The 12,500-nt window shown below is 44.1% G+C and overlaps 1 protein-coding gene across 5 annotated transcripts in view; it reads left to right on the top strand.

The window, feature by feature from the left end:
* LOC109883367 (runt-related transcription factor 1) overlaps positions 1-12,500 on the top strand; it is a 57,718-nt gene that overhangs the window by 31,889 nt on the left and 13,329 nt on the right. For 3 of the 5 annotated variants that reach the window (XM_031824085.1, XM_031824083.1, XM_031824082.1), the window contains exon 3: positions 8,569-8,825. In XM_031824085.1, the coding sequence (XP_031679945.1) occupies positions 8,569-8,825 (257 nt within the window). Of the gene's footprint in view, positions 1-6,569; positions 7,321-8,568; positions 8,826-12,500 lie in introns of those variants that run through there. The other 2 variants (XM_031824086.1, XM_031824084.1) reach the window with 2 other exon arrangements.

Raw genomic sequence — 12,500 nt, 5'->3', positions numbered from 1 at the left:
GTCCCCTAAGAGAGAGAGAGAGAGAGCGAGAGACTGTCAGAACGAGAGATAGACAGAAAGGACACGAACACAGCAGTCCCCTAAGAGAGAGAGAGAGAGAGAGAGAGACTGTCAGAACGAGAGAGAGACAGAAAGGACACGGACACAGCAGTCCCCTAAGAGAGAGAGAGAGAGAGAGAGAGAGAGAGAGACTGTCAGAACGAGAGAGAGACAGAAAGGACACGAACACAGCAGTCCCCTAAGAGAGAGAGAGAGAGAGAGAGAGAGAGAGAGAGAGAGAGAGACTGTCAGAACGAGAGAGAGACAGAAAGGACACTAACACAGCAGTCCCCTAAGAGAGAGAGAGAGAGAGAGCGAGAGACTGTCAGAACGAGAGAGAGACAGAAAGGACACGAACACAGCATTCCCCTAAGAGAGAGAGAGAGAGCGAGAGACTGTCAGAACGAGAGAGAGACAGAAAGGACACGAACACAGCAGTCCCCTAAGAGAGAGAGAGAGAGAGAGATAAACAAGTATAAAGAAAAAGACGATTAGAGGGACAGTTCAATCCACGTCCCCAAAGAGAAACTCTGACCTGCAGAGATTGGCAGAGTGGAAGAGGAGGTTCCAACCAACTAATACAGTGTGGTGACAGAGGCGACACATCCTGTCAAGCTTGTCCCTAGTAGTGCCTTCACTAGACCATCATGACCTGCTGTGGGGTACCAGATCCCTGCAACACACACACATTTGGTGTCCTGTGGTACTGCCACTGGTGTACCCAGAGTTCCGTTGGGCCCAGATCTGTGGAATAGTGACTATGAGTGGTGGATTCGGGGTGTGTGTGGAGGACGACCCAGAAACCTCAGTGGCCATGCACCAACCTCAGCCAGACCAGAGGACAGATCCGTGTCACGCTAGGCGGTTTCCAGGAAGCCAGAGACCAGCCATAGTGGTCATGTCACCTCAGGAGCTGTCACAGGCAAATCAAACTGTCTCCGTCGTTCGAATCTGGTTTACAGATCTTCCAGTGTAAGGACCGTGTGGTTCCCAAACTCTGGCGTGAACCACTGAGACAATGGTCCTTCTTCATGTGATCCACAAACTCTGGCGTGAACCACTGAGACAATGGTCCTTCTTCATGTGATCCACAAACTCGATGTTAATTACTTAAAACACAAACCAGTCTTTATGGCTAAGACCAACTCAATCCCCTGCTCTTTGCCTTTATTTTCAACGTTTGTCAGAAAAAGAAGCGAGGGGGGGAGAGGTGAGAAAAAGACATGGAGGGGGGAGCGATGGAGAGAGGAAAGGAGAGAGAGAAAAATCATTTGAGTCACTAAATGAAATTAGCAGGTCTGAGTTGCCTGAGGGCAGAGTGATGCCGAGTCCCCCGGGGCTACGCTTAGTGAGGGAATATATTAAGCATGAGTGGATGCCATCCATTTTCCCCTCCTTTCTCTCCTTCTTTCTCTCGTTTTCAGTTTTTCACTAATATCTTGGGTGAGGGGGGGGGGGGGGGTGGGTAGGGTGGTGGGTGGGTGGGTATAAAAGGACGAGGGTGAGAGTGAGGGGGATCTAGCTTTCCATATTCCTGTGCTGGGTCTTAAAAACCCACCCCACCGTTCGCTCCGCAAGTACCCAGAGACGAAGCATGAATCCTGGGCCCTTCTCCAACTCCGGTCCCCTGTCCTGGGCCATGTACCTGATGAGGAAAGGCCGAACTGGCAATGGGCTCTTTGGTAATCTATCCTGCTTTTATTACTACACCTGCGTCTTCGTCTACCCCTTCCTCTTCATCGTTATCATCAACATCATCACTGTCGGCCTCTCAACCACTGTCGTCTTCGTCTACCCCTTCCTCTTCATCGTTATCATCAACATCATCACTGTCTGCCTCTCAACCACTGTCGTCTTCGTCTACCCCTTCCTCTTCATCGTTATCATCAACATCATCACTGTCTGCCTCTCAACCACTGTCGTCTTTGTCTTTGTTTGTCAAATTGAAAGACATTTGCCCTGAATCTTCCTCATAACTCATCTTTACCTGCTGCAATTTCTTCATGATCTTCATCATCATCCCCACCACCATCATCATCATCACCCGCTTCCTCTCAGCCTTTTAAATCTTATTTTGTTTACTTTTCTCTCACCTCTCATTCTTTCTCCAGTCTGTTTTCCAATGTTTTCCTGAATGGGGTTAAGAAACCAAGAGTGAAACATTTGATTGATACAACATACAACAGTTTTTATTTCTGTGTGTTGCGGCTGTATTTTGGTTTGGGTGGTTCACCTTACTTGATGTTAACTGATGCTCAAAAAACAAGGAATGAATGAATGTCTTATTTTACATCGAAATTTTTTTTAGGCTATATTACTCTGTAGGCCTATAGGTTCATGGGTAGGCTAGATCCGTTGTTTTATGCTGATGACTTGTCATTTAAACCAATCATCTCTCCAGAATTGATTCTTTCCCAATGCAATGGAAGCGGCCTCCAGTTAATCGCGCAAACATGCTGCAGCGTGTAGCCTCGCGACGCATATCGATAGATTTGATAGCCGACTACATACATTATTGATCAAGCAGTTTGCGCCTATCCGATTACCGCTGCTCAGAGGTGAATGGGACGAGAGGAAATCCAAGCCTCTCGCTCTCTCTCTTGTTGAACTCTCCCTGCCTGTCCCCTCAAAGTAGCAGTTCATTCTTTAGGCAACAGTAAAGTCGGTTCATTTGTGAGGAAATATTTCCTTACATTATATTGAAATCTCGATTTCTTTTAATGATTGAATATTTTAGGCCGTGATTGTAGGCTATAGGTTTTTTATTTCAATTTTATAGGCAAACAACATTTTTACGGATACGGCTTTCAAAAATCAGACTGCGTCACATTTCTTTAGCATGTGAAAAAACTAAATTGTATTTGTTTTAATTAGAATCGAATCTATTTAATTTGATGTGTCATATAGGAGTAAATAGGCTATATGCTTTGTTTTATTGTTTATAACAATGATCTAATAATTAGCACATCTCCAAGGGGGCATTTTAACTGAGCCCTGTGTTTTATTAATGAAATCCTAAATGTATATACGACGATATTAGAATAGGCTATAATAAATTACATCTCCAATTATAGATTTAGTAGGATCCGTTTGCAATCAAATGTATCTCTTATACTCTGTTAAACTGATGTGTTGCGAACCACTTCATCAGTTTGAAATATTTTGTGTCCTAAATTTCATACATAAATGTAGTCCTAATTTGTGGCCTATTGTTTGGTTGTTGTTTAAAATTGAGGGACAATCTGGCATGTGCTGGTCGGTTCTGCGTGAAGTGCTGTGGTGTGCTGCATTGTAAAAGATGACATTATCGGGGGCGGCAGGTAACCTAGTGGTTAGAGCGTTAGGTCAGTAACCGAAGGGTTGCCGGATCGAATCCCCGAGCTGGCAAGGTCAAAATCTGTCCTTCTGCCCCTGAACAAAGCAGTAAATAAGAATTGTAAACAATCATTTGTTCTTAACTGACTTGCCTAGTTAAACTTTTTTTTAAATGTAAAGATGAGTTGTGTCCATCTCTCAGCACGGATATATTTCAACACAAACAATTGCGACAAAATGCGTTTCCAGTCAAATGCTCAAACACCAGCCTTGCGGTCACGACACACACCTGCACAGAGATATAACTAGCCTACGTGAGTCATTGGATGTGGTTATAACGGACTTATTTGATTGACTGAATTATAATGCTTTATTCAAGGGGACATGATTGACTTTAGAGCATTATGTGGTTTTATTGTAATTATTATTATGATTATTCAGCCATGGCACAAGTGGCTGGCCTTTTTTAGGCGATTTAGCTTCTGCTTCTTTTATCCGGCACCATTGAATCACATTTCCAGGAAGCTGTTTGGATGTGTCCGTGAAGTTGATACTTTTAAACATGAATAATCACTCAACATTCTGCTCGCAGCCCCATGCGCACAAGAGCATGGGAAATAAGCCTAACTGAATTAAAGTTCTTCTGTAGGTCTATGTCAACACTTCCTAAGTATAGGAACCTTGATTAATCAGAGGGAATCCACATAAATAAATATTTTTTATCCGTTATAATAAAAATAAAAATAATAAAATAATAAAACATTTTTTTTGCCTTGAGAATGTGTCCATTGCAAAAAATACGCACCATTATCCATTATTTCGTTACGGCCTAAATGAATCAATCCAACATCAACAGGCCAGTCACTTTCTATCACGGACACTGTAGTCGGTCCGGCCAGGCGGATGCGTAAGCCGTTACATTTTTTATCATCACCCCTGTGGCTATACGTTCTTAAAACACCGGGAGAGAGGAGAGAAACTGACAGTTCTCTAAAACTCCCCGACAAGGCTGTCAGACTGACCTCTCTTTGTCAAATCAAACTGAAAAACTCATCAGACGAATACTTTCTGCTGAGCTCTGCGTGTACAGGTGGACTAGACTCTTCATAGTCATCATGGCAAAGACACATAGTCTGTGGCGATGAATATTCAACTGGTCAATCGAAATGAGCTAAACATAGGAGATAATGAGAGAGCAAAATCATAATTTTTGGATTTCAGAATCATTTTGTTTCTGCTTTGATCTGAATTTGAAAGTAGCCTACAATGTGGGGTTAAATCATTTCCATAATGGAACATATTTACACCATTCAAAAATATTCACATATATAAGATCGTCTGTTTTTATTTACATCGTCACGCAATATAAAATAATTCTCTACAGTGAGGCCTGCGTGTATGTTACAGCTCTCCATTTGCCAGGAGGTGATTTAGATCGTATGCCGCCACCTATTGTTGATATTTGGTGCAGCCACGACGCCCACACTGCGCACTGACACCACAAGGCCTGGGAGGTGCTTTATGCGGTCGTGGAAAAAGTGTTCAATGTCATACTTCAGTAAAAGTCAAGATACCTTTAAGAAAATGACTCAAGTAAAAGTGAACGTCACCCAGTAAAAGTCTAAAAGTATTTGGGTTTAAATGTACATAAGTACTCAATTGTCATAGGCCTATTTGAGTAAAAGTTTAAGAAATAGGTCAAATTACATATAATATGCAAATCAGATGGCACAACGTTCTTGTTTTTATATTTACGGACAGACATGGGTACGTACACACGCAGTATGTGTTTAGTGAGTCAGCCAGATCAGAGGCAGTAGGGATGACAATGAGTTATATTGATAGGTGCGTGGATTTGACCAATGCTGTACTTTTTGGGGTCAGAGAATACATATGGGAGTAAAAAGTACATATTTTCTTTAGGAATGTAGTGGAGTAAAAGTAAAAGTTGTCAAAAAATATAAACAGTAAAAGTAAACATACCCCCAAAACTAGGATACGTAAGTAGTACTTTAAAGTATTTTTACTTAACTACGCTACTTTACACCGCAATATTTATGTGGCAACGTTGTTGCACAGCGGTGGAAAACAAAAAGTAACTTTCATGCTTACTTGTAGATAACTGTTTATTTGAAGTCTTGTTGTTGAGGATGAGAGCCTACATTCTGACACCGTGAAAGCTGAATTTTAAGCACGCGCATTTACGCTCTGTCACACTATCATGAAATACATCCCCTGGTCAATGTTTTTATTCAGTATGTCTGTGTTGTGCATGGATTGTGGAACCTACTATAACGTCAACCTCTAAACCCACATCACGTTGGACACTAGCCACAGTGCTATAGAGGGGGTATAGGCCTATATGAAATGGAACATCGTCCGCAAAATGCGCCACTGTGGCCTCCATATAATCTATTCGCAGATGTGATGCAGCCTGGGTTATATGGTTAGAGCGGTGACGTAGTGGCTATTGCTGATATCATATTCCCCGAATAAATCAGCGCATGACCAATATGTCCACTGGAACAGTACACGCGCCCTGGAATTCAGCAGAATGGCTGTCTTTGTATAAATGTCCCCCTCATCGACAGATGAGTCATTTGAGCTTCTCTCTTTACTTTTCCTGTTATAGGCACATAGGCTATGTCTTATTGGCTAACGTATTGCATGGATATTTACTCATCTTATTTTGTTATGGTGTATGCAGACTATGTTTTGACATCGTCACGAGAAATCATCCGGGAAATATCAGGCATTAGGTAGGCTAAAGTGTATTTCCAACTAAATATGTGTGTTTGGTGTCCAAACGCATAGGCCTAATTGTGATTTGGGCAGTTTTTTTGTGAACAATCATTTTAATCCACCTTTCAATATACTTTATTGTGTTTTTTGTTTTTGTATTGGTATCCAACATCCAATTGCACGCGGTTGACTGTTATGTTAAAACCACAATACTAGAGCGCGACCGCTGTGTCCGTCTCTCATCGGGCATCGTGCACCGCAGCCCCAAAGTGGAATTCCATTGACTGGCCAGAGCCTTCCTTAGAACCCACAGTTCTTTATCCCTGGACGGACGCAGCTCTGATTGGTTAAACCCTCCCGGACTCTCCGTAGTTGCTCGATTCTATTGGCTGAGATCTGTCTCTATGCAAATCCAACCCTGGAGGCACGCATTCCAGCACTACGGACTGACTGCCAGTAAAACCCTGCCTCCCACTGTCGGGACGTTCATTCATACGCAGAAACTCAACTCTATACACAACCGGAGCATTCAACAAGGGTTTGTCGAAATATAAGGCTGTTTGCAGTGACACATCCTAGCCTATTCCTCGTTGACATTCCAGACTATTTATAAAAGCGAAATTGAAGTATTAAAGTTTTTTCCGTCTCCCATGTTGGCACGCATAGAGACGAGAAGATCCCTATTGCGAATTGTGGAGCCATAGAACATCCATCAAAGTTGACCTTTTGTGGCGAGTAACTCACAAGTTATTGAAGAACAACAGAAGAGGAAAAGAACAGAAAAAAATAACCCAACTGGACTTTCATATTCGCTGCTCGCTTGCTCATTTGAATGCGCCCTGAGACCTCCTTGAATGACGGTCGGGTTTTATTTAGTATCTGGTCGGTGGATGCCTCTTCAGTTTGTGTCCATAACACGGATCATGGAATGAGGACTTCACACACCGAGATTTAGCGGGATGTGTGTAATTTGTTAACCGAAGGTCTTTTACTCCACTACAACGCATAGACCCAGTTTTATTCGTGCCCGCGCAGGTACCTTCAGACTCTCGTCTGATTTCCACTGTTGATCCACGTGCCTTGGGAGAGTTCATCTAACGACAACGGGTTTAATTTTAGAGGCAACTATCAGAAGAAACATAGAGCTATATATTCCACAGAGAGTCCGTTTAACTGGATCCTACTGCGGTGTACAAATGGTCTTCCTTTGGGACGCCAAATACGGTACATTAACTTATTTTCACATTTTACGCACGGTTGAATATGTGTTGGTATCTATACCCATCTTGTCCTGTCTAACTTATCAACACCATACTGTGGCAGAACCTGTGTATTATTATCAACCAAGATGTCAACTTCCCTCTGAACTGTGGTTTAGTGCTTTGTGCATGCTAGGTTCCAAATGTAGCCTGTAGCCTATTCGCTGTGAGAGAAAAAACCCGTTGGCGTCCTGCCAATTATTACGTTTATTTCCTCTTCAAATTCTGGTTTCGGTGTGTTTCTTGGCTGTGTGAATGCGCGCGGGTATAAATGTAAGCACACATGTCAACACACACGCACGCACACACTTGAGGTTAGGCTACATTAATCAGTTGTCACTAGATACCACAGCCACAAAGTAATAAACCCCGCCTATTGATATAATTCTTCCTTCTTAAAAATGTATTTTGAAGCTAAATTTAACCCTGAACTTAACCACACTGATAACTTATTCCTAACCCTAAATTAAGACCAAAAAGATAATTTGAGTGTTCATAAAGTTTTACGATAGGCCTACAGCCAATTTCAACTTTGTGACTGTGGTAACTAGTGGACAACACATTAAAACACATGCAAAGCACATTACTTCCCCTCTCATCAACGGTTTATAAATAAATCCTTCCATCCACAGCGCGTGGTTTGCTGTTAGTATTGGATGGTTAGATGAGAGCAACACGGAGTTGGAGTTCAGTCCAGTTCTGTGTTACACTACTCCAAGTTCTGTTGAAAGAGCGAGAGGCAGCAGCGGTTTTTAAACCCCAGGTCGTTCCAAACCGCCAACATGTGGCATCGATTGTGGTTGGCTTGGCTGAGTGGCAGACAGACAGACCGACCGACAGCGCGCGCCGGGCCCTGTCAGACACAGCATCGCTGGCTGTTTTTTAACGGTTTGGTTTCACGTGTCTCCGGCTCTCCAGGGTTGGGTTCCGCTGTTGTAATTTCATTGCGCTCTATTCTGAGAACTTGTATAATTCTGTGCTCTGAAGGCCAATTTGAAACTACATGCACATTGAGAAACAGAATAGAAAATAATGATGATGTGCACAGTTCAAAATGTGAATAGCCTAAATGAGTTTTTATTTACTTACTAAGAAGTTATATGCCTTATTGACATACTGTTGACTCAATAGTGTGTGTGCTCGTGCGTAAGCCTGCGTCGTGTCTGTCTGTGTCCTCACTCACTTATTTATCTACATCTCCATCTTTCTCCAGACCCAGCACCTGGTCGGCGCTTCTCCCCCCCTTCCACCACCCTGTTGTCAGGTAAGATGAGTGAGGGTCTGCCCCTGGGTGCCCAGGAGAGCAGTAGCGCTGCCCTGGTGGGAAAGCTGCGTATTGCAGACCGAGGCATGGTGGAGGTGCTGTCAGAACACCCTGGAGAACTGGTGAGGACAGACAGCCCCAACTTCATCTGTTCTGTCCTACCCACACACTGGAGGTGCAACAAGACGCTGCCTATCGCATTCAAGGTGAGTGAGGGAGTGTGTGTGTGTGTGTGTGTGTGTGTGTGTGTGTGTAGTGCTATATTTGTTGTTTTATTTTGAATCATTTCTGGAGGCTGTAGAGGAACGTTTTCCTGCGCAAATTTCGTCTGACGGCAACGTTTCTCATAAATGTCTATGTATGTGTGTGTCAAATAAAATATATATATTGTCATATGCACTGAATACAACAGGTATTACAACCTTACCTTGAAATGCTTACTTACAAGCCCCTAACCAACAATGCAGACATTTTAAAAAGTAAGTAAGAAAAATTTGCTAAATAAACTAATGGAAAAATAAAAACACAAATAAAATAACAACAACGAGGCTATATACAGGGGGTACCGGTACCGAGTCAATGTGGAGGCTATATACAGGGGGTACCGGTACCGAGTCATTGTGGAGACTATATACAGGGGGTACCGGTACAGAGTCAATGTGGAGGCTATATACAGGGGGTACCGGTACCGAGTCAATGTGGAGGCTATATACAGGGGGTACCGGTACCGAGTCAATGTGGAGGCTATATACAGGGGGTACCGGTACCGAGTCAATGTGGAGGCTATATACAGGGGGTACCGGTACCGAGTCAGTGTGGAGGCTATATACAGGGGGTACCGGTACCGAGTCAATGTGGAGGCTATATACAGGGGGTACCGGTACAGAGTCAATGTGGAGGCTATACAGGGGGTACCGGTACCGAGTCAATGTGGAGGCTATATACAGGGGGTACCGGTACCGAGTCAGTGTGGAGGCTATATACAGGGGGTACCGGTACCGAGTCAATGTGGAGGCTATATACAGGGGGTACCGGTACCGAGTCAATGTGGAGACTATATACAGGGGGTACCGGTACCGAGTCAATGTGGAGGCTATATACAGGGGGTACCGGTACCGAGTCAATGTGGAGGCTATATACAGGGGGTACCGGTACCGAGTCATTGTGCAGGCTATATACAGGGGGTACCGGTACCGAGTCAATGTGGAGGCTATATACAGGGGGTACCGGTACCGAGTCAATGTGGAGGCTATATACAGGGGGTACCGGTACCGAGTCAATGTGGAGGCTATATACAGGGGGTACCGGTACCGAGTCAATGTGGAGGCTATATACAGGGGGTACCGGTACCGAGTCAATGTGGAGGCTATATACAGGGGGTACCGGTACCGAGTCAATGTGGAGGCTATATACAGGGGGTACCGGTACCGAGTCAATGTGGAGGCTATATACAGGGAGTACCGGTACAGAGTCAATGTGGAGGCTATATACAGGGGGTACCGGTACCGAGTCATTGTGGAGGCTATATACACAGGGGTACCGGTACCGAGTCAATGTGGAGGCTATATACAGGGGGTACCGGTACCGAGTCAATGTGGAGGCTATATACAGGGGGTACCGGTACCGAGTCATTGTGGAGACTATATACAGGGGGTACCGGTACCGAGTCAATGTGGAGGCTATATACAGGGGGGTACCGGTACCGAGTCAATGTGGAGGCTATATACAGGGGGTACCGGTACCCGAGTCAATGTGGAGGCTATATACAGGGGGTACCGGTACCGAGTCAATGTGGAGGCTATATACAGGGGGTACCGGTACAGAGTCAATGTGGAGGCTATATACAGGGGGTACCGGTAACCGAGTCAATGTGGAGGCTATATACAGGGGGTACCGGTACCGAGTCAATGTGGAGGCTATATACAGGGGGTACCGGTACCGAGTCATTGTGGAGGCTATATACAGGGGGTACCGGTACCGAGTCATTGTGGAGGCTATATACAGGGGGTACCGGTACCGAGTCATTGTGGAGGCTATATACAGGGGGTACCGGTACCGAGTCATTGTGGAGGCTATATACAGGGGGTACCGGTACCGAGTCATTTTGGAGGCTATATACAGGGGGTACCGGTACCGAGTCATTGTGGAGGCTATATACAGGGGGTACCGGTACAGAGTCATTGTGCAGGGGTACAGGGTAGTCCAGGTAATTCAGGTATTATGTACATGTAGGTGACGGGGTAAAGTGACTATGAATTGATAATAAACAGAGAGTAGCAGCAGTGTGTGTGAAGTGTGAAGGAATGTGCGTGTGTGTGTGTGTTTGTGGGTTGCGTCAATATACATGTGTGTGTGTTTTGGGTGTGTATGTGTTGAAGTGTCAGTGTAGTATGTATGAGTGTGTGGTTATTGTCCAATGAGTGTACATCGAGCTTGTGCCAAATTTTTGTTGTTGAATAAAATAAGGTGGTCATTGCAAATCGTCTGGGAGACTATTTGATGAACTGTTCAGCAGTCTTGAGGGTAGAAGCTGTTAATGAGCCTTTTGGTCCCAGACTTGGCACTCCGGTACCACTTGCCGTGTGTGTGATGGTGCTTGATAACTAGCCATGAGCAGTACCCAATCTCCCAACCTCATAACTAGCTACCAATAAGCCATTTCAGGCTATCAATCAAGTTAGAGTAGCTAGCTTGTCTAACTATCTTAGTTGACATGCCAGCTGGCAAGGTTGATAGACTTAGAAAAGCAAGCAATTACTAAATGTACTGAATTAGACTCACATTCCTTTCAATATTTTACTCAGATTTGAGCAGAGAATCAGAGAAGCATATTTAGTTTCAGGAGAATATAGATCGCTCAAGATGTGTGGTTACATATGCAGATTATTTTTTTTGTGACATAGAATTAAGCGTAATGATTATGGCTCTAGATTGCCGGAAAAATCTGTTTCAGGTGTTTGAAAAATGCTAAATTCTCCAATTTACAGACAGACCCCCCCACCCCTCACATATTTTGTGCCCCCTCAGATTATTGGGGTGCATGACGCCCCTGGTCACAGAATAAACTTTTAATTGGAGAAAAATATTATTATAGCCATAGCCTACTTCCTTTACAGTTTTTAACTTTGTAATGCAGTTCTCAGAATTGGAATGATGCACGTCAATGTCTTCCAGTTGTTTCATTAGGCTGATGTCGTTCTGGACATCCATAATGGGAATTATATCATCCAAGTAAAGTACTTTTAAGCACTTTAGGACAAAAGCGTTTGTGAAAAAAGCCATAGAAAAATACTGTGAAATTAGATTGAGGGAGTTGTATACATTATGTACATTATAAACAAAGTCATAGGCGGATGTTGTTGCCATTAAGTGTGTGTTTGTGTCTGGATGTTGTTGACCGTCTGCTTGAAGAGCTCTATAATTGTTTCCTCATTATTGTTTGTTCTGCAGGGCCGTTTTCACGCTCCACCAAACCTCTCTCTCATGTCTGACTTCCGTAGCTCCCCAACAGTCCTCGAGAATGTAAACTATACTGGGACTGCCAAACACCCGTATTTTACATCTCTGCCGCGTGTGTGGGTGAAGGGGGGTTGTGTGTGTGTGAAGAGGGGTTGTGTGTGTGTGTGTGGGTGAAGGGGGGGGTTGTGTGTGTGTGTGTGTGTGGACTAAAGATGTAGTTTCTCAGTTGAAAAACAGAGCAGAGCCGTAGAACCCATGCCCGGTATCTCCTCTGTACATTTGCACGCTGATTGGTGGCCATGATTACAGTTAATATGAAAATGACTCTCCCTGGGTCTATTTGCTTTGGGTGTGGAGCTATTCAGTCTATAGTCTGGGTGGCTTTCTGGAGCACAAAAACACCCAGACCGCCCTCCCATTTA

The sequence above is a fragment of the Oncorhynchus kisutch genome, linkage group LG5 (genome assembly GCF_002021735.2).
Source record: "Oncorhynchus kisutch isolate 150728-3 linkage group LG5, Okis_V2, whole genome shotgun sequence".
Taxonomy (NCBI): Eukaryota; Metazoa; Chordata; class Actinopteri; order Salmoniformes; family Salmonidae; genus Oncorhynchus; species Oncorhynchus kisutch.
Note: the sequence above shows the minus strand (reverse complement) of the source record. Positions and strands in the feature narration are given on the sequence as shown.